The 23,590-nt window shown below is 39.6% G+C and overlaps 2 protein-coding genes across 9 annotated transcripts in view; one reads left to right on the top strand and one right to left on the bottom strand.

Annotated features, from left to right (window-relative positions):
* The window catches only part of LOC139074340 (cTAGE family member 2-like), a 624,763-nt gene extending 601,181 nt beyond the window's left edge, over window positions 1-23,582 (bottom strand). For 2 of the 8 annotated variants that reach the window (XR_011523854.1, XR_011523855.1), the window contains exons 1-2: window positions 19,584-23,582; window positions 16,170-16,314 (exon numbers count right to left, since the gene is read on the bottom strand). Coding sequence is in view for 5 of the 8 variants with exons in the window: in XM_070563892.1 (XP_070419993.1) it covers window positions 12,884-13,942 (1,059 nt within the window). In the remaining 3 variants the exon portion in view is untranslated. Of the gene's footprint in view, window positions 1-3,153; window positions 6,110-12,653; window positions 15,990-16,169; window positions 16,315-19,583 lie in introns of those variants that run through there. The other 6 variants (XR_011523853.1, XM_070563892.1, XM_070563894.1 and 3 more) reach the window with 6 other exon arrangements.
* Window positions 1,049-23,590, top strand: part of LOC103543798 (olfactory receptor 5T2-like) — a 23,315-nt gene continuing 773 nt past the window's right edge. The window contains exon 1 of the mRNA XM_070563897.1: window positions 1,049-1,305. Coding sequence (XP_070419998.1) covers window positions 1,049-1,305 — 257 coding nt within the window. The remainder of the gene's footprint in view (window positions 1,306-23,590) is intronic.

Genomic DNA, 23,590 nt, shown 5'->3' with positions numbered 1-23,590 from the left:
TATTTTTGTTGTTGTAGTTTACTGTTTTTTTATGAATGACTTCAATTGTGACTCAAATAACAGCAATCTAGTTGTAATTTCACTGAATCTACAATAAACAATACCTAAACATTATAATACCTTGAAAAAATCATATTTTTCAGAATAATTCTTCTCTTTTTCACCAGAGTTTTTGACGGAGTTGAAAAGCATATGGAATTTAAATATCCAAAAGTAATAAATATGACATATTACTCAGCCAAAAATGATAACATAATTCTTAGTATTTGAGAAATAAATTTGAACAAAATATAAGTTGTCATACAATGGCTTAATTCAATCACGGCCTATCATCCTGGAAAACTCTTGCTTAATTCTTTCGGATACACCCAAGAAGATCTAGTAGAATCAGAAAATGTTTGGAGATTAGTTTATAAAATGTTACAATCCAGGAGGTTGCTACTCTGGAGAACCAACTTAATTCAGAACATTTTATATTTAACATAATTGTAAAGGTTCATTTTCATTAGCATATGTTATCTTTTACTATTTTCTCCTATATTGCAATGTAATTGTTAATGCTCTCATTCTACAGGTGAGTAGATTATAGCAAATCATTTTGCACAATTACTGAAAGGTGTAGAATGCTGATATCCTATTTGAATACTCTATACACTGATATGCTATCTTACATGTTTGGATGTCAGAAGGAAATTATTTTTTAGTCAATCACTTGGTGTTTTAATGTGATTTAATATGAAAACAGCTAATAGAGTGGTAAATTAACCAGTTTACCTGGTGGTTTTACAAATTACATTAATTCAGCCAGTGAGTTAACACCCATATTTTCCATTTCATACTGCAGTGAGTGGCATGAACACTTTACGCACCATCTTGTCACTGTTTCCTGATCCACAACTGGGAAATTATGCAGGCCAACAATAAATATTAGGACACAGCTCCCCATCCCTCAAATCGCAATATTGAGTCACAATATTATTTATTCTTTTTGTAGTAAACAAGTTATAATTTTATGAATATTTTCAAGTTTGTTCCATGAGGTGTCAACATGAAGAATGTCACTGAAGTTACTATATTTGTACTGAAGGGCTTTACAGAGAATTTCAAACTACAAATCATCTTATTCTTCCTTTTTCTAGCAATATATCTTCTTACTCTGATAGGAAATTTGGGACTGATTATGTTGGTTATTGGGGATTCCCGGCTACACAACCCCATGTACTATTTTCTGAGTGTGTTATCATCTGTGGATGCCTGCTATTCCTCAGTAATTACTCCAAATATGTTAGTAGATTTTATGTCAAACAATATGTCATATTGGCACTGATGATACGAAACAACAATGCATTAAACTGCTGCATCTTAGCACACAAATCAAGGCAGTGGCACCAAGTTGTGTGAGCAATTCATTGTTATTACTCACAAATAGGTGCACTCGTTACTCAAAAAAGAAAAAGCCAGTTTCTCTTAAGTCCTTGATAAAAAGGGAAAAATCAATTTTATTAAATCTCAAATACTGATTTAAATTTTCTTTTAATTCTACATGACAAATAAGAAGTATGCACAGTACTTCTGCTGTATATCCAAAGCACACTGTTGCTAAAGAAAAAACACAAGTGCAACGCTTGAGTTGCAAACTGAACTGATTTTTTTTCATGGAACACTATTTTTACTTGAAAGAACAACTGACAAACCACAAGCTATGATTATGCAGACTTGAGTATTTGACAGATGTTTTCTCGAAAATAAAGTGAACCTGTCACATGAGGGAGAATGAATGACAGCATTTGTTGACAATGACTAACACAGAATTTTCAAGCAAAAATCAGAATTTTGGAAAACTTGTTTCTACCATTATGAGCTTGATATTTCCCCAATACTTAAAGGATTTCTGGTGAAATCAGGTGATATTGACAATTTTAATTTGTTTTATGATGCAGACGTTCTTCCAAGATTTGGAAGGAAATCTTTTCCAAATTACCAATGCACAGTATTACAAAATCATGCATAGGTAAACAATCCATTCAAAGAGCAAGGTAAGCCATAAAGACGCTTCTAGCATCTTCGGTCTTTGACCCTGGATCCTGACACAGAGCTTCTAAATCACTTGGAACTTCCTGGGTGATAGGAGCATCTTTTGTTCTAATGAGACGACTCTTGGTGGCCTCCTGTATAGCTTCAGGGTGGGCACTGATCACCAGAAAAACCAAACCATGATTAGAAGCTTGGAACTTTGAGCCTCATCTCCCATCCTCTGGGAAGGAGAGAGAGGCTGGAAATTAAATTAATAATCAATCAAGCCCACCTGATGAAGTCTCCATAGAAATCCCTGAAGTACAGGGCTCCGAGAGCTCCTGGGTTAGTGACATATCCACATGGTGGGAGGGTGGCGTACCCCAAATCCATGAGACCGAGGCTCCTGCACTCAGGACCCTTCCAGACCTTGCCCTATGCATCTCTTCATCTGGCTATCCATCTGTATCCGTTATCACATTATTTACTATATAATAAACGGGTAAATGTGTTTCCCTGAGCTCTGTGAGCGACTGTAACAAATTATCAAACTTGAGGAGGGGGTCATGGGAACCCTCAATCTGTAGCCCAGTCAGAGAGAAGTGTGAGTAACCTGGGAACCCATTACTTGTAACTGGCATCTTAGGTGGAGGCAGTTGTGTGCAACTGAGCCCTTAACCTGTGGGATCCGATACCAACTCCAGGTAGTGTCAGAATTGAACTGAACTGCAGGACACTCAGCTGGTATCAGAAAATTGGTCGGGTGTGGGGTAAAAACTCACATATCTGGTGTCAGAAGTATTGAGTGAGGGCAGAGGAAGAAACAAGCAATAGTAGCCTTTGATGCTAGAAAGGTTGGTTGGAGAGAAGTTATTGGTCCTTAACTGAAAAGCTGAGACTTTTTCCTTTAAGCAGTGGAGAAAGTTTATTTATTATTTGTAGCTTCACTATAATCATCATAATTTTTTCCAGGATGTTCCCATTACTCCATAAATCCTCTTCTTTCCAGAAGATATTTTAGAACAATACAGCAATCGTGAAAGACTATTATAACTTACTCGCATACTAAATACAGATATGATTTTAAAACCAGATATTAAGAAAATAAAATGTTATTTCACTAGAATGGTAAAACCTGAATTTCTTCTTTTTCTGGAGTTAGGGGAATGACTTCCAAAAACACGTAATGAACTATCAATTTCACAATGAAAACTAGCCCTCTGTGATTTTCTTATACGCTCACACTCAAAAAGGAACATAGAATAAACTTGGCGTAAACAATTTCTAATTGGCCAAACTAAATAAAAGTTTAGCCTATGTAAAAATCCCATCCAAATACCAAAGTATTATAAATATTTTTATATCTGTACCAAGCGAGGACCTTGGCAAAACACTCAAACTTTGTTTTAACCAACCCTCCCTCTAGTATTAGTGTGAACACAACTCAAGGGCACAAGCATGTTAGTGTTAGTTGGATACCAGTGTAGAAAATCACACATTACAAAAGCCTATGAACAGGAATCTTCAACATGTTCAAGACTGCTCAAATTAAAACATTTTTTCTGTAAGGTCACAAGTATATATACCAAAACATAACACTCAACCTAAAAAAATCTTGTACATTCCAAAGAGTTAGCATTTGAGTAAAACTTAAATACCAACTACCAAACATTTTTCTGCTAAATCCGAAATACAGGCAATCATCAACTGGTCAATGAAGCAGACTTTAACTGTATGCATTGTTTACAACTCATAACTCATTTTCCCATGAAGACAGTGTATGAAATGACAAAAGCCTTCCAAGTTAGTTCAAAAGAAATCCACTTAGCCCATAATCTAATTGAACTACAATATATGCAGAGATTTTGACTTTAGAAGAAAGTGATTTTCCTTGCTTTCCTTATTTACATAAGCCTAGGCATAGGGGAAACACTTTTTTATATAACCACATTTATATTTACCACCAGCGAAGATCTCTAGGCAGGGGAATGATATGAGCAGAAAGAACTCTGTTTTGGGAGTGAGGAGGTTAAGTGTTGAACAACAGTTGGAGAAGAGTTGTAGTAAGAATATGTATCAGGGCAGGAGCAACTAAAGGAAAAGTACGCAGACAAAAACTCATAGAACTGCAGACTAAATGGCTGTCTTGGGAGATTAGGAAGAGCAGTAAAAAAAACAAAACCTTTAATACAAAATAAAATCACTGGGTCCCCAGAAGGATGGGGATGCCCTTAAGAGAGAAAGGCAAATACGAACATAGGGATGGTCAGCAGGAGCTGAGAAGGGAGAATACTACCATTCTCGCCCTCACTCATTCTGCTTCAGCCACAGTGACGTCCTCCCTATTCATCTCCTGAGCCAAATATACTCCTGCCTGGAGGCCCCAGCCTGGGATGCATTTCCCTCAGACATCCACGCGCTTCCCTCCCTCACTTCACTCAGGTATCTGTATAAATGTGACCTCATCCAAGAAACATTCCCTGACGGATCCTCTATCTAAAATAGCATATCCCATGCCTGACCTACAACCGCACCCCTGTCACCATCTGTCCCTTGACCTTGCTCTCTTGTTCTTCATGAACTTACCACTGCCTGACATTATTTATTTATTGCTTAAATGTCTGTCTTCCCCCTATGTAAACTGACATTTTGTGTTTTTTCTAATGGCCTAAAAACCTATCTAATACATATTAGGCAATCAATAAATATTTGTTAAGCAAATAAAGGTTGATATCTAGACTATGGAATAGAGATAAAAATTAGTGAGTCATCTTCATAGTGGCACTAACTAGAAGACTTAAGAACATAGGCTTTATCCATATAAAATTTTTTCTAGTAAGTCAAAGGACAAATAGAATAAGGTATCACGTTAAAAGAATACTTAAAATCAAGAAGACATAAATAATGTAAATTGTGTTTCCTACCTGACTCTCCCATTCTCCTCTGCCCTCAGTCAGCTCTCTTAAGATGTTCCCACTTTTCTAATCTTCTTACTGCGGAACTCAGATTCTCTAAAACAGTGCTCTCCACTAGAACTTTCTATGATGATGGAAATGTACTATTATCTGCGCTGTCCAGTAGGGTGACCACTAGCCACATCTGCCTACTACTGAGCATTTAAAATGTGTCTAGTGCAACATAGGAACTGAATTTTAATATTATTTAATTTTAATTTATATTTAAATCTAAGTTGTCACATGTGCCCGTTGGCAACTATGTTGAACAGCTCAGCTCCAAATGGTCTTGTTCTGTTTTTAATAATTCCTGCTAAAATTATAATGGCAGCATTGGTAAGAAGGGAAAGTGAATAGCAAAGGAGCCATTTGGGAATTCTGTCATCAACTTTACTATGTTTTCAAACTAAAATTGTGAAAAAAAATTAAAGTTAACATTCTATATGAGTCAACAAAAAGTACAAAGGTCCATGGCTACCATTCTTCCCTAAAATTAAAGAAAACTCACAAAGTTATACAAGTCATTCTACAGAACATTGTAATAGAATGTAAGCCTAATTGCATGCAATCATTTACAAGTAACTTTCAGAGCATTGTAGAATCTCATTTTTAAGCTTAACCTTAACTTTCAGTGAATCATCAAAACAGTTTTATACATTAGAAATCTCTACGGAAAAAGAGATTTAACTTTCATGGCATTAATTTTTTTCTATCTGAAGTTACTTGTTTAACAAATGTGGGGGGTGGGAAAAATACCAGGGTTCAGTTAATAAACTCCTAAACTGCTGAACATACGTGATCTGCCCTCAGCAGAGATGAGAGCACTAGACCTGGATCTGTCACTTGTCCTTTAAATCACTTTTAGGCTGGCCAAGCAACATCACTAAGAGCAGAGTTCTAGGACAGAACTTCAACATTTTTCTCACTTTCTATGCAATCCTTACCAAATAAACTGATTCTAAATTGGTAACACTTAACACTTATTCCAATGTGTTATATCAATTTCTCTAAAACTTAAGCCAATATGTGGCATTATTTTCTGTGCTAAAATTACCTACCCAAATCCCTCTTATCTTTTGATCCATTCTTTGATTGCTCAATTGTAGCACATCTCGTTCTGGTGGGCATATACTGTTTCTTTCCTGTTTTAAAAAAGTTCAAAAGAATTTAATGATCATGAAAGAAAGAATATTACTATTTAATTTCAAGTGGGCAAAAGCCTGGTATGGTCATGTCTATGACAGAGTTTGCCATCACACAAAAACTTCGAAGAATCTCTCCTCTGACTATTAAGTTCACCTACGATATCTTAGTATCCTGCATTGCTACCTCCTTGCATTTGCATTTTTTACTGCCAAACTCCAACACAATTTTATTTCCAATTTAAGCTGGAGGTGGGAGGCACTCATCTGACAATTCACAATATCCAATCTGGACAGGAAATCCAAGTAATGAAAAAAAGTACCTAAAAGTGTTGTTAATACTCTAAATGATTTGGGCTTTTTCCCAGAATTCAACAGAGTATTAAATTACAGTATAGAATGTTACCAAAACAATATCAAACACCAGGTACACCACTTCTTAATTCTCTATGATACAGAATACAAGCTTTCCTTGAAATGTTTCTTTTTTTTCTCTCAAAAATGGAAGGTGAAAATGCACTAAAGGCCAATCATTGTCCTACTAACTAGTGAAAATGTAACAACTTCTTGAATATTAAGTGAAGGTTCAAAAATATATGTTCTTCAAATCAAGTGACATAATTTACTTTATCTTCTGATGTACCCAGGTATGAATAAATGAAAATTTCCCCACAAGCCCCAAATGTAACTTCTATGGGATATTTTAGTTTAAAAGCTAAATTTTTCTAGTCATTAAAAACACATGTATTTTATTCCTTCTAACAGAGACGCCCAGTCATAAACAGTTATATTCTAGCTTATACAAGTAATCATATGTATTTAGCATTAGAGACTTTCACGTCAAAATACAGATGTTTTGTCAGTACTACAACCAATAGATGACACACTTAAAATTAGCCAGGCTCTGTCTATGCTATAGTCCTGTCTGTAATAGACTTTTTACTTAAAAAAGAAAACAAGGAATTAAAAAAAATAAAAACTCCTGCCATATTTGAAGAATTAGTTAAGCCATGGTCAACTTTCAAATAAAAATATATTTCACATAAAGTTAAGAAAATGTTCAAAAAGAGTTTTTGTATCTAGAACATTGCCTTGAAAACTTCCTCAGACTCTGATCACTCCAATACTCCACATTCCTTCAGCGCGCAGGTAGTGTTTTCAAAGGAGGCCTGTGTCTGAATATACATCTTTCCTTCCCACGTTTTACCACTCCTTTCAAGAATTAAAAATACATGAAAGATTTCATTTCTTATCAGCAATATAGCATAATAATTTAAAGAATCTGCTAAATGCATGACATCTCCTTACTTTCTCAGTTTTAAACCATGAAACACTATTATGACACTGCCAAATTTAAATGCTGGATCAAGACTATCTCCAAAAGGCAGCTGTACTTCTTAGAACTTGATAAAATAGGGTACAAATTTGTTAACTGGAAAAGAATTATTGTTATTCATCGGCTACTTTTTCCCAGTTTGATACTAATATTATTATAATGAAATCACCACATTATATTTCTACAACAGTTTTCCTCAATAATCTCAAAGCAACTTTATGGACACACTATCCAAATTATTGAATTCTTTTTTTTTTTTAATTTTTATTTTTTTCGGATGTACATCATATTTCAAATTCTGGATACATTACATCATGTTCACCACCCGAACACTAATTATAGTGCATCTCCTCACATGTGAGCCTAATCACCCCTTTTGCCCTCCCCCTTCCCCGCTTCCCCAATGGTAACCACCAGTCCAATCTCCAATGCTATGTGTTTTTTTTTTTTGTCATTTTTATCTTCTACTTATGAGTGAGATCATATGGTATTTGACTTTCTCCCTCTGACTTATTTCACTCAGCATAATACCCTCAAGGTCCACCCATGTTGTCACAAATGGCTGGATTTCATCATTTCTTATGGCTGAGCAGTATTCCATCGTGTATAAATACCACGTCTTCTTTATCCATTCATCCCTTGATGGGCACCTAGGTTGCTTCCAAGTCTTGGCTATTGTGTATAATGCCGCAGTGAACACAGGGGTGCAAGTATCTTTATGCCTTTGTGTTTTCAAGTTCTTTGGATAAATACCCAGCAGTGGAATAGCTGGATCATATGGTAGATCTATCCTTAATTTTCTGAGGATACTCCATACTGCTTTCCATAGTGGCTGCACCAGTTTGCACTCCCATCAGCAGTGTAGGAGGGTTCCCATCTCTCCACATCCTCTCCAACATTTGTTGTTTCCTGTCTTGTTAATTATAGCCATTCTGACGGGAGTGAGGTGATACCTCATTGTAGTTTTGATTTGCATTTCCCTGATAGCTAATGATGTTGAGCATCTTTTCACCGTGGGTGTGTATGTGTGTGTAGCTCTTGAAAAATATCCACTAAGTAATTTTATATTCCACTTGAAAGAAATGGTAGAGAAATGGAGTTTCTGGTTTATCTCAATTAATTGTCATACTGAGCAGATTGCTTGCTGTTGTGGTTTCTTTATCAATAAAATGGGCTGTGCTTCTAACCAGGATACTAATTCATATTTAATATATTTAAAATACAGATGTCTGGGCCCCACCCAAGAGCCACTGAATCAGAGCCTGGCAGGGAGGAGCCCCAGCACAAGGAGATCACTACTGTGCTGTCTTTCTCTTTGTGTTGTCTTTCTAGGAGCCCTTTTCTGGGTATAGCAACTTCATGTCTTTACCTTCTACCTTGTGACTCAATCTCTTACTTCCCCACAAAACGTGCTTGTAACTGAGTCGAACAAACATAGGCGTTATTTATCTATAATTCACAAGATGATTTCAATCTTTGAAATCTACATTACTTGGACTCTTGCAAAAAGATTTTCAAGAGCAGTCCCTTCTGGTTCCTCAATAAGTTGGAAAGGCCTTGACTTTAATCCAACATATTTGGTGTTATGTTATCCCTGATATCATTCAGTTCTTACTGTGAGCTTCTCAAAACAAAGATGGCTTCTATTTGGCCTGGAAGAAGGAATGTGAAATCATCTGAACCAAAAACGTGATGTCCTCACTCTGGCTAAATTGACAAAATAGTGATGATTCTTCAACTGTCCGAGGCTGCATTTAGATTTGGATTGAAATCATGTTGTCTATTTTTCTCATGAGCTTATATATTTTTTAAAATGTTGCACTACTATTTGGAAAAGTTTGAACTCGTGCAAGGTATTAGTTTTGTGACTATCTAATTTCTTGTCGTAACTGGAGCCATTTTATGAGTGTAAAGGGGAGCTATCCATAACATGCCAGGGACAAAACAAGCACCAACAGAGCTGTCCAGACAGCAGTGGGATGTGAGCCCACCCTTGCCATCTGTGACCCAGAGGCAGGAGACATGGGGGTGAGAGCAGGAGTCAGCCCCACCTTGGTCAGACACGTCCAAGCCTGGCTTTGTTCTGGCCCTGCCCAGGTCATGGGTTAAAGAGTCTGCTGTGTCTGCCGAGAGGAGGTCGATGGGAGGAAGCATGGTGACCTGGGCCCAGTAGGAAGGACGGTCAGCAGAGTGACAGTGACCCAGGGAAGAGAGAGAGTGGTGGTTTATACTGGAGGGTGGTGGCAGAGATGGAGAGAAGAGAACAGAGGGAGTTTGAGGGAAATATCTATGGACTGCCTGATGCATTGGATGTAGACGGTGAGGAAAAAGGACAGGTCAAGAGGGGTTTCCAGGTCTGGGCTGAAAGCGAGGGGACGTGGGGGGCTGTGGACTGACTAGAGCATTCTGAAGCTAAAGCAAGTCTTCCGTGGCTGGCTTCCCCAAGAGCGACCCCAAGTCTGTGGTTCCTCATGCTCCTCTGAAACAGGTCGTGTACTTGGGACAGGATCCGTCCATGTAGTTAGCAGCGTTTGAGAGGATAATTGGGAGCAGATTTCCTGCAGAAGTTGTACATCTGCTCTGCCAGGCTGTTTGTACCTTCCTGTCTGTGTCTGCGCAGAACCCTGACCAGAAATGGCACTGTCCTCTTTATCTTCCCTACACTTTTCCTCTCATTCATCTCAAGATCCTTGTTATTCTATGTGGATTCCCAGCATGGACATCACTTGGGAGCAGTGCAGGGACTCGGGCCCACCCAGGACCTTATGAATTACGATCTGCTTTGTAACGAGATCTTCAAGTGATTCATATGCCCCTGAAAGTGTGTAAAGCACCGTGGATAACTCCTCCTTCTCCTTCAGCATTCAGCTCAGGACCACGTCCTCCAGAGACCCTCCCTGACCTCCCACCCAACACCCAACCTGTTGCAGGGACAGTTCGAGAGCCGGGCACAGCGCCAGCAGTGGGTGCACACGCCACCTCCATGAGCATTTATAGTCCGTGAGTCTTTCTCTTCCACTGGCTCTGCGCTCTGCTGCAGGTCCATTGAGTGTTCATCTTGGCATCTCCACGAGTAGCATCATATCGGCTCCACTAAGGCAGTGGACGCATCAACCTTGGGAACTCTCACCCTGCCCTCGAGCCCCTCCTGGAGCTGCCCTGGGAGCCCCTGTTGTAGGAGCGCCTAAGAGGTGAGACCCTCTGATCCCCAGGGCCTTCATGGATGGTCGAAACCTCATGGACGTCCAAATGGACATGACTACTCCCCTCTCTATTCCTTCGAAAAAAGCTTTTCACTCAGTGTACTACATCCACACACAGCTGACTTTTTTTCCGGATTTCCCTGCAAAGATTTTACTATGATTTTCTTAAAGTACCGCAGAGAATATACGTGTGATCATAAAAGTTCTGAGTCCTCCTTCATTCCTCTTCTCAGACCCCACAACAGTCAAACACAGCCCCATCAGTCCTGCTCCTCCACCTCTGTGATGACCACCCCAGTGCCAGCCCCAGGGCTCCCTGCAGACCCCTGTGAGGCCCCTCACCAAAACGCTGCCCCCTCTTCCCCCACCCCACATTCCACTGTCTCGAAGCCACAGAGATCTATGTAGATAGCACATCACAGTATACCCCCATCCACCCTCTGTCTCCTCCCCAGGTCTACACCCTTCCCTGGTGTCACTCCCCTGCACTACAGAGACATCTATGCAGTGGGCCCTGGTCCCTGCCCACCTTCCCTCCCCCTCATCTCAGTCCCATTTCCGCTGCCCCAGAAGCCACCTCTCAGGCCTCTGTACTTCCTGTTCTGTCTGCCTGGAACATTCTGCCCATGATCTCCCAGACTAACTCCTCTTACCTTTCATCTCAGCATAAATGTCACCCACTGAGTGTTAGCCTGTCACCGCCCTTACCATCCCCCTATAGGAATCGTCTGTAGAGCACGTATTTCCCTCCTTCATCTCTTTTTCTTTATTATGTGACCTTGTCCCTTGCTAGAATGTAAGCTGCGGGTCCCCAGGCCTCATTAGACCGTTTTGTCCATCACTGCATCTTAAACACCTGGAACAGCGCAGAAGACATCACAGAAGCTCCACATGTAACAAAACAATGGATGGGAAGGAAGGCAATGAAACCCTCGCACTTGAGATTCAGCAGAGTCCAGTGTGCTGGTCGCTCTCCAGATTCCTTCGGGGCCCCTCTCTGGCCGGCTCTGTGCCCAGGCTGACTCCTCTGCCTGCACTGCCCAGGCCTCTGGGGGGCTCCCAGGCTCCAGCAGGAGGTGGGACGACAGGAGGGCAGAGGGCGGGGGCAGTTTTCCCTGTTCCCCTGACAGCCCCTCATGGGCCCAGAGGACACCACTTCCCCTCCTCCCTCCAGCCCAGGGCTGGGAACAGCTTCCCTCTCGCTGGCCCCTGGGAGCCCCGCATCCCTGGCCCTTCCCTCCTCCCTGTCTCAGCTCCGGAAACGGCTGCATCTCAGTCTCTTCATCTGCACCATTGGGGTGAAGTGTTTGTAGTGGGAATTTTGTCGGGTACATCAGGCACCTCTCCTTTTCTGTGTACAGGACTTAGGATTCTTTTGTGTACATCGCGGTGGATTGCATGATCTTTTTCTTTTATTTATTTTAAATAATTTTTCAAAATTGAATCTCTTAATTTTACATTTTCCTTAGGTACTGAAATAACAAAGTATTCTACATCTGTACTGTAGTTTGTGCGTGTCTGTGTGTGTGGGTGTGGGTGCATATGTGATTGCCACCAAGGGAAAACTGCATAAAATGGACTGCAAAACATTGAGAAATGTTTTGGCAAGAAACACTATCTTAAACAATACAACAAAGATTTAAAAAATTACAGAACAAAAAACAGAGTGCAAATTATCTAAAATTACCCTCTAAATTAATCTATAAATTTAGGAATAAATCAAAACATTATGAAATGTGAACGGGAGTATGTTGAAGTCTTTTTTTTTCCTGCTTTTCCATTGGTTTTTACTAACAATCTAATTCATTCAGGCAAATATTGTCACTTCGCAGATTCCTAATAAGGGCTCAGAGCACACAGAAACAGTCTTTATTGTTTTCTACATCTCTATGTCCTACTCTAATGATGGCTTAATGAATAGTGACCTTTCATTTAAATCTAAACTCAATCCTTATACTGTCTTATTCTAGAGGGTCCAAGGACAGAGAATGCAATTGATAAGCAATGTATTAAATGAAACTTTATTTGAAAAAATATCTTACACATTAGAATGCTTTATCTACTTGAATAAGAATAATTAAGTAAGTAATAGGAGCTAAACTAAAAACAGAAAAAATCAAAATTCCTTTGAAAAGAGAACACCCGTGCAGATGTCCTGCTGTGGCTGGGGTGCTGAAGGCCCAGCTGCTGTGGATGCTGAGTCCAATCTGCAGGTGACCCCAGGCCCCTGAGGCCTCATGGCAGGGCCATCCTCCTTCCTGGGGGGGTCCTACCGGCCCAGGGGATCCCCCACACTTCTGGGCCTCTGGGGACCGTGGGAGGAGCAGCTGGAGGAAAATTGCCTCTTGGCAAAGGCTGGAACGAGGCCTCCAACATGGCCAGCCTTTGCCTGTTGTGCTCGTTTTGTCTTCTTAGCTCCTCGAGCTTTCTCTCCGCCAACACGGCTGCCCTCCAGCTTTCTTTGGCTCTTTGCATCTGGAAGAGGTTCTCCTTGTGATAGTAGGAAGTGCACGTCTTCACTTCTTGGGCCAGGTCTTCAGCCATCTTCTTGTAGAGGTTGCGAAGCTGGTACGTGGAGTTCATCTCCCAGCACACGTTGAGGAGCTTCTTCTTCAACTCGGAGCAGACCCTTTCCTCCTCAAAGAATTTTCTGTAAAGTGGCCCAACTTCTTCATCATGTAGCTCATGCAGATTTTGAAGTTTGAGCTTCAGCTGCTGAATCTCACCTTCAAGCTTGGTGTTTTCGTGCTGCAAAGTTGCTTCCTCGGTTTGGAGGGAGAGGATTTCTCCTGGAAGCTCTTCCTCAATTTGCTTTTGTTGCTGCAACCATCTGGCTCTTTCCTGATGTTCCTCTTCATCAGTTGCTTTGGAGACTTTAACAGGCAGGCTCTTCAAAGCCTTTTCCAGAAGGTCGACAGTGTCCTGAAGTGCTGATGTGCTCAGGATTGTATTCATCGCTGCCAAGCACAAGGTTCGTAACGGGAGAGGACTGGCCTCCACCCGAGGGCACTGAAGGGCTTCCACGGCTCGGTTCTCAGGTCCGGTATTCTCCCCACATTCTCCACTGACTTCACCGCAGGCAGAACACCTTTCGCCTGGAGACTTCCCTCTTCTGAAAATATGTCCTGTCTTGACTATCAAAGCCACCACCACAGTACATACCAGGACCTCCCAGGGGAACGCAGGGAGACCTGGACCCTGGCTCAAGCTGTCCGAAATCACCAGCAGAGCACACCACAGGTGCCCCAGGATCAGCTGGAAAGCGGACGCGATGGCAGGCAGCAGGCCCTCCATGGCTGGGGAGAGCTCCGCAGCTGTGCCTCTGAGTGCCAGTGCCCTGTGGGCCACAACTGACCACTCGGAACCCTGAGGAGTGTTCCATCTCCAAAGTAAACAGGTGGCTGGAACCAGGGTGTGTCAGTTGGTTGGGGGAGGGGAGGCCAGCTAGGGTCTAGGAAACAGACCCCTAAGTGAGCTCTGAAAGTAGAAGGGGTCTCACTTCTCCAGGCACTGGGGGAGGTGGACAGGGCTGATGGCAGCCTGGCTCTGCCAGTCGAGGCCCACCTGGCCCTACAGCACACCTAGGGGACAAAGCAGGGCCAGGCCATGTCCCTTTCTGTGCACAAGAGCAAGTGGTGGGGGCCATCCCTGGGTGAGGCCCACTCTCCTCCTGTTTTCAAGTTTCCTTCTGTGCAGGGACACCTGGGACTGCCCACACAGCTCCCCAATCTTCCTAGTCTGAGGCTCCCTCTGTCCTTCTGGTTGGTCACTGGGGACAAGCAAGGGCAAAGACTGAAGGGTGTCCCTAAAGGTATGAACTAAGAGACCAGGATTCCAATCCAAACAACTCAAGAGTCATCAATATGAACTGGCAATCTTAACATTTTATGGATTTTGGTTGAGACAATATGTCCTCATTCAATCCAAGTGTTCCTGGGTGGAAGTGACTCTCCTGGGGTGACACAGTGACCAGGGCTCCTTTCCTCATGTGGCCCTGCCATCTTCAGTATAAGCTTCCCAAGGTGGCCCTGAGGAGGGTCCAGTCCACCAAATTGTCTTCAGAGGTGGGCCTCTGGGGATGGCGTTTTTACACATATTATCAAAAATAACTCAACAAACACTTTTTGAGAAACTATGACATTCTAATATGATCATGGGAACATCAATAGTCTCTTGCCCTGTTAGGCTTCATGTTTGGTAAGCAAGAAAGGCACAAGCAAATAATTTTAAAATAACACAGTACTCATTAAGACACAGGTATGCTCTGGGTGCTGGAAAAGCACTTGGTCCAAACTAGAGGCCAGGGGAAACATTCTAGAGCCATTAGCTCCTGAGCTAAATCCTACAACGCCAGAAGAAATTAGGCTGGGGGTAAAGGCTAGAAGGGATTCCTTCGAAGGAAAAGCAAGCATAAAGACAAAAGAAATTAAATAGCACTGGGTGGATGAGAACTTCAAGCCATTCTGCGTCATCACAGTGTAAAGAGAAAAGAACAAAACAGTAGAAAACGAAGTCAGAGATGCAGACAGGAGTCAAGCCACAGTGTGTCTTCAACTTGGACACAGCAACTGGGTCTGTCTTACACACATAAAACTTCTCCCGATTATCACCTATTATCTGTGTGAAGTAGGAGTATTCCAGGCTTAGCCGACATAAGATCATTTGTAGAGCAAAAATACTAAGATTATCCTGAAAACTTGAAATCAACCAACATTAAACAGTATTTAATGCCAATTAATAGCTATAAACATCTATGTGAATGGGTTCTTCCTGGTTATTTCCTAACTTTGAGAAAGTCTATAAACAAAATCAGAAATTCTCTTCCAATACAAGTTAGTAATCAAACTTCTCTAATTGAGAATGCATAAAAATAAATACCTACATTTTATATAATACAGTTACACCACAATGAGATATGGAGGTAACTGAATGTATTTTGAAAAACTCAGTGCTATATAAGCACAAAGTATTCATGTTATGAATAAAAATTAGTCCATAAAATTTTCCATATGTACCTGTGTGTGCGCATGTATGTGTGCTTATTTTGTTACATGGTAATAAACCTTTCTCCAAAATCTTTATTTTGGGGAGGGGCAGGGATTGAAAGAAGGGAAATTCTACTAAATGGTAAAGCTATCAGTAATTAAAAATACTACTTTATCTTCAAAAATAATACTAAGCCTCTACCAACACTTAAAATCCATAAAACAAATGATTTTGCCCATTTAAAATTCTAGAAATTTTTGTTTCTTTAATGAGTAACACTGTAGCTGTTCCATATTTCAAAACAATGAATACTCCATGAGGTGCTCTATGAAAGGATATACCAATGAAATACAATCTGGAAAAAAATATAATGCAGCTAATTAAAACATGCTCCTTTCAAATACACTAAGAAGAACCAAGGTTAAAGTAGTCTTTTTTTTTTGTCCTTTACCTCTGCTTCAACAAAATTAATATATCCCCAAGGAAAATTTTTCATTACATTCCTGTCAAAATATTAAGAAAGAAGTAAACTTACTCGCATCTGCTTGGCTTCCCACACTGATGTATCTATCACTGCCAGGAAGCGCGGTTTGGTAGTAAGTTGTCTCCTCCTGCTGAGGGGTCTTGGCATTCTTCGCAGTGAGGAAAGCCACTGCCAACTCCAAGTTTCCATTGCTATCCTTCAAAGATCAAGAACAGAACATCAAATATTTTGGAATAACTCTGTACATTCTCACATGATTTATGTAAGCTTTTCCATAACAACTAATTCTCAAAGCAAAAATCATTTTCAGATTCAAAATCATTCTGTGTGATTCTGATTTTATAGTATAAATTCATCATAAACAAAGAACACTATATCAATGGTAATTCCTTTCTCTATTAATTAAAACTACTAATATAACGTAAAAATCAACTCTATAACTAATTTCTCAGTTTTCCATTACTTTCATATCTGCTTAACAAAAGCCAATCACAAACTTGTACTTCTAAACAAATGAACAAACTAAAACATGTTTTCTGGAACTTGCCATATACAAGGATGAAAAATGAATATTTAAAACAGTGCTTCTGCAAATAAGAACAAAAAAAGGTATTCCCTTTAAAATGGGTGCTGAACACATACCTAAAGGCAAACTTAACAAGCAAATGTCAAAGACTTATAGGAAGAAAATAGCAAAATGTTCTGAAGCTTGACAGTATGGAGAAACACAAAGAACTCCTAGACAGAAATACTCAATACTGTCAAGATAACAATCCTGCCCAAATTAAATATAAATTTTATGTAGTTCTCATCAAAAGCATACCTGGACAAAATTCTAAAGTTAATTTAGAAGGAAGTAGCTGCTAAAAAACTAAGAATTTTTGAAACAGTAAAATAATAAGAGACCTGCCCAGTTATATCTCTATATTTTCTGTCCAGTTAACAATAAATATAACACTAGCTCTATGACAGCTAGTTGAAACAACATTAGGAAATCCAGGTATTAATAATGAAGTTATCTCTGTGACACAAGGCCAGAACACATTAAGATTGTGTAGGCCTTAAGAATTTTAGGATACGAGAGGAGTGTAATAGGAAGCCAGTCGAGGGTTCTGCCTAGAAATGACCTGGTATGACTTACATTTTAAAAGGATCATTCTGGCTGTGTGTTGAGACTATAGGAGAGAAAGGGCAGAGAGTCTATTATTTGCTATCATATTAAATGTAGGGGGTGATAGAAGGAGAAAGATTAGAATGATTCCAAGATTTGAGGAGTGAACAACTAGAAGAATGAAGTCCCCAACCCACCTCGACTCCAACTCTAGGAGCTGCTGAAGAGATAAAGTAAGAGTACAGTTGGAAAAGCACCACTGCTTTCACCTTTGTTATCTGTCACAACCACTGTAAGATTCTCAAATGACTCATCCAAAATACAGGTATAACATATCCCATAGTTAGATAAGTAAACTATAGTAAAACAACTTGCAATAACAACGGCTAAGATTTACTGAGCAGTAATATGTGCCAAAACATGTGCCAAGTACTCTTCACAGACTACCTCATATAATAATTAGCTGACTACAACAGGGACTTACACAACGTGAAGGTCACTTACTTTGCGAAGCTAAAAATAGATGCTCAAAATAAATAAAAGTGCTGAAATCAATCAACGACATGTGGTTCCCAAAAGTAGACTCCATATCAGTATTTTACTGAGAGACTCAACTCATTAATAAACCTCTTACAAATTTATACCGGGCAACAGTTAAGGTTTAAGTACACTGTTTTCACTTCCAGCTACTGAGAACTGAAATGAAAGTTAAAAAAAAAACTAAGGTCATACAGCTTACCTCAAAGGAAATGTGGACAAGAATTAATTGGATTAATTCTTTACATTTATTTAATTAAACATATTCTACATGTTTCCCAAGTCAAGAAAAAGAAAAGTGCCCTGACAAGGTACCGAGTGTAGTGTCACACTCACTGACACAGAATGGAAAAAGTACATTCTGAAAATAGACATGATTTAGTCATATTTATCACAATAAAGAAAGGACTAGTGGGGCCGGTCGAGTGGTTGAGTTCGCGTGCTCCACTTTGGCAGCCCAGGGTTTTGCTGGTTCGGATCCTGGGCGCAGACATGGCACCGCTCATCAAGCCATGCTGAGGCAGCATCCCACATGCCACAACTAGATGGACCCACAACTAAAAATACACAACTATGTACCGGGGGGCTTTGGGGAGAAAAAGGAAAAATAAAATCTTTAAAAAAAAAAAAAAGAAAGGACTGGCAATCATCTAAACATCATCATATAAACTGACATACAACACATTTGTTTCCTCCCTAAATGCTTACAGTGGCTTCATAAACCCTGCATTAATGCTCTAAACAGTACTGCTTCATCACTGTCCTGATGAGGCCAAAACGAAGCAAAGCCTCTAGTGAAAGCAGAAATTAAGTGTGATGCTCTGGGATCAGGCCACTTGGTTTCTATTTCAAACTCCTCCACATACTAGCTGTGTGATCTTGATCAAGTCACTTTAACCTCTGTTTCCTTATCTTTTAAAAAGGGATGAAAATAATACCCCATGGAGTTATTAGGAATAGCACCTAGTACTGTAAGTGCTTACTAAGTGCTAGTTGTTATCACTACTATTATGAGGATTATGATTACACTCACCTAAAAGATAAATTGCTTCCAGACACAAATGAAGAACTTTTGTGTCAACATCAAAAATTACATAATTTTGTCTCATGGAGCAAATGCCAAAGGATTGAAGCTGTGTGTATGCCTACAGTGGCAAAAAGGCTCTCACTGCTAGCCTTTGTAGCTAATATATATATATATATATATATATATATAGTTCTTGAACATCTTTCACTCGCTTGATCTTTTCCATGTGCATACCCATGTGATTTAACTCATGTGAGTGCCTCTGTGTGGAAATGAGAGTACTTCATAAGATACAACAAAATGATGCATCTTATCTGTTGCATATACTCAAAAGTTTGATGTTGAATGTTCTTAAGGTAAATTACTTGAATGTTAGCCAGTTTCTATTTCTCCTTCTTGGAAGGAAAAAATGTAAGCTTTTGACTCTCTATTAATTTTCTATTTCTCCCTCCTCCTCCTCTCTCTACTCTCCCGCACCCTCTGCCCCTATTTAAACTCTAAAATCACGGTTCTTGAGTAAAACCAGCCATTAGCATTTGGATTCACATCCCCCTATTTTGCATGAAAAGTGTTTCCTATGGAGAGAAGTCATCTGTCACTCCAAGGTATGCTGAAAGCTAACATGCTCAAAATTGCAGTATATGTTAGCTAAGGCTCTTACTTTATACAAGTTCTTTCCTATATCTCTACTACTACCACACAGTATAACTAAAAAACTCAACTTTCAAATATGGCAGGCAGTAGAGATGAGGGTGTAACACAACTGTAGGTCATAAAACAGAGGCCATACCTTCAAAGCTTGCTGTAGTATCTGGGCATCGTTGATCCCAGTAATTTCTCTCAGCTGATTCAAAAATGTCTGCTGGTGCTAGAAGAGAGGAAAAACCAAAATCATTACACTCTGAAATCTGAAAATATACAAGGACAAGAAAATAAATGACCTTTGGGCAAACAAACAGAAAACAAAATAAACTAGAGTAAAAAAGAAAAACAAAAACAGGGGCAGGCCTGGTGGCACAGCAGTTCAGTTCCTACACTCTGCTTTGGCGGCCCGGGGTTTACTGGCTTGGATCCCATGTGCAGACATAGCACTACTTGTCAAGCCATGCTGTGGTAGGCGTCCCGCATATAAAGTGGAGGAAGATGGGCACAGATGTTAGCTCAGGGCCAGTCTTCCTCAGCAAAAAGAGGATTGGGAGCAGATGTTAGCTCAGGGCTAATCTTCTTCAAAAAGAAAAAACAAACAAACAAACTTGAGAGAGACTGAACAAATTTCATTCTTTTAGGAAGAAGGAACCATGCTGTGGGGAGCCCTTATTCCATTTTCATGTTTCCAAAAGGGAACTTCTACATTACTTCCCAAGAAGAAGTCTTACTGAATTAACAATTTCTGGTCCATTCTTCACCACCTCATTTATGCCACCCAACAAGAAAAGGAGTGGTTAGCATGAGGCTAAGCCTGAGAAACTAAGGAAAACAAGTATCCATTGGGTTACTTTAACTAGGGCATGGGACCAGTGATGGAGATCGAGGCAGCTCTGGTAATCTCTCCCTGTCCCTATGGACAGCCAGCATCCAGGCCCCTGGGATATGTGAAAAAGACACGCTTTTGGCAGGCCATGCACTAGGTGAGTATATTATATCACTGGCATCCTACGATCTGTCTGAGGAAAAAGAGGACCATCTCATGCTCCCATCCGTCATAAAAGATCCTAAACAGAATTGATCATTTGCCCCCATTTGCTTCAGATCTGTTTACAGTCTACTGGTCTATGTACCATATAATCTATTACACTCTATTGGGGGGATAGCATCCCACTACCAAACCCTTCCCTGAACTTCCCTAATTAAGAACCATGTTCCTCCCTACATCTCTGTATTTCTCAAAACAAGTTCCCAAAAACTGTAAGACAGCACCACGACATAATGCAAGCTCAAGGGATATGATCTGGAAGACAAGTCGTCACTAGAATGAAAGGATCTGCAGAAATCTTTCTTGAAAATGTTTTACAGTCATCTCAGTAAGAATTTTATGGGGTGAAAGTTTAATGAGAAACAGTATAGTTACACAGTTTCAAATTCTTCCTACAAATTATAAAGGGAGAAAAAGTAAATTTATACTGAAGAAATCTAACAGATACCAACTCAACCAAGTGATCAGAGCTAATATTACCAATAATGGGACTGACAGCGTGTGCCTCTTGATATGATATGATACACCAAGAAGACAATATCACCTGTGGTTTTCCTGCCAAAAACCATAACCTGAATCTAATCTTGAGGAAGTATCAGACATCCAAACTGAGGAACATTTCGCAAAATAATTATTGTGTTATCTTCAAAATGTCTATATCATGACAGACAAAGGACAAGTTTCCAGATTAAAGGGGACCAAAAAGGCATGGTAACCAAATGTACTGCAGGAGACCACATTACATCTCAAACTAAACGCAATACAGGATATTATTCGGACAACTGGAGAAAGATGAATGCGGACTGCTTAGTAATGATATTTTATTAATATTAAATTCCTGAATTTGATAATGCACTATAGTTATTTAAGAAAATATCTTTTTTCTTAGGAAATACACCCTGAAGTATTTCAGGGGGTAAAGGGACATGATGTCTGCAACTTACTCTCAAATGGTTCAGGAAAAAAGTTATGGGAAGTTCTCTGTACTAATTTCGCAACTTTAAATTTGAAATTACTTCAAAATATAAAGTTTTAAAATGTTATGCATACAGATTTGTTGATGTCAGGATTGTAAAACGTGCGTTTCAAAACATGCTTGACAATTTAAACATGCATAATGTATATACATTCAGAAGTGAAGGGTCCTAAAGAAATTACAAAATGAAATGAAAGAAAGAAATAAATAAAAGCAATTTGAAAGTCAGGTTTGAGAGAACGTAGTCGAGATATCTTTTACAAAAGCCACACATATAAGTTACAAATTATATTCAGCTACATGTAACAGAGTCCCATCTAAATAGTAGCTTCAACATACTGCAGTGTCTTTTCCTAATATAATTAGACTGGAGGTGGGCAGTCCAGATCTGATAAGGACAGCCCACAAGATATCAAAGATCTAAGCTCCTTCTGTCTTCCCACTAAACATTCCTATATATGACATTCAGCAAGTGTCTGTCACTCCATGTCTCCTCCTCCAGCATCCTGTCCAAGTTCTAGGTAGGACAAAGGGAAGGGCAAAGGACAAAAGGTGTCTGCCAAATGATTCTGCCTTCTTTATCAAGCCCTTTCTGGCGACTTCCACTTAAAGCCTCACTGAACACAACAAAGCCTCCTGGCCACTCATAAGTGCAAAAGCGGTTGGGAAATGTATTTTTCAGCAACGCAAAAAGCCACTCTGAAGATGAAATCAAGGCTCTGTTTGTTAGGGAAAAGAAAGAACGTATATTGCATAGGCATTGGCAGTATCTGCCATGCCATCAATGAATTTTCATTTCCATAAAAATCTTATTAAAGAGTTGAGATAACCAAGACTATCTAACAATAAAATAGATAATAAAGTACATAAACAAGGTCATATAAATGCCAAGAAGAATCAAAATAGTTGAATAAAAGAACCAAATTGCCAAATTTCCAGGGCTGAAATACAAGAAAAATAAAATTCTTTTTAAACTTGTCAACTTTTCTACTTTCTTTTAAAAAGTTAACAATAACTAAGCAACAGAACCATGACTAAGTTACATAATACCCAACATTACAAATTAAAGATGTATAAAAATTTTACAGAAATTCTCCTTATCTAATTCAAGGCTTTATTTTAGTGAACATAAAATACTTGAAAGATTTTATAAGCCTGTTTGCAATTTCACCACCACCAGCACTCCAAACTCCATCCTTTACACAGAGCATTATTTGCCTCAACTGCGAATTATTCAATCGTGCATCGGGAAAGACTATTGAATACCCCAAAGAAATTACTCATTTGTACAAACGTCGCTGGCTATTATTTATAATGCTGGAAAAATGAAAAAAGATGCAAATGTCCTTCCACTAAGGAAGACATTCTAAACTTTAATGTACAGAAGAATGACCTGATGAGTTTTCTAATAATGATGATTCCCCGGCCCCACCCCAGAGACTGTGATTCCAGGAGGGTGTGAGTTAAGGCTAATAAATCTGTATTTTTAATAAGCATCTCAAATGATTTTGATACAGATGGACAAATCCAAACAACTGTATATTTTTAAGTAGTGAATCTATATAGAAGGTTATCTTTACAAAATCGCATTAAGCTGAAGTGGTAGGATACAAAATAGTATACATATACATTAATGACAAGATGAAATGTAAATACAAATGTAAAACCCAGAAAACATTACAGGGCCTGTGTTAGACTCCCAATTCTCCCATCTCTGCTCTCACACCTTTTGCAACTTTTCCCTTTCTCTCACTAGAGATACCATATATTTCCTTGCTGCATTGAGGAGCTTGACCATGTGACACACTTTGACCAATGACATAATAGCAGACAGCATGCAAGCAAACATGAAATGTGCTTACATGGTTGGGCTTGCCCTCTTCATCTTCTTCCTTAAGAAGAACATGACCTGGGAAGCCCACTTGCCCCAGAAGAATGAGGCGCTTGTAGAGAAGAGCCACTCCAATCAACCCACAAATCTGTGAACGTGATGATAATATTTTGGTATGTCACCAACTTTTGGAGTGAGCTGTTATGATGTTAGTTGACCGATACAGAGTGCAATAAGAACATTGAGTATTTTATCAAGAAAAGCAACATCTTTGAAATTTTGTTATGGTTTGGTACT

This window comes from Equus przewalskii, chromosome 11 (assembly GCF_037783145.1).
Source record: "Equus przewalskii isolate Varuska chromosome 11, EquPr2, whole genome shotgun sequence".
NCBI classification, from domain to species: Eukaryota; Metazoa; Chordata; class Mammalia; order Perissodactyla; family Equidae; genus Equus; species Equus przewalskii.
Note: the sequence above shows the minus strand (reverse complement) of the source record. Positions and strands in the feature narration are given on the sequence as shown.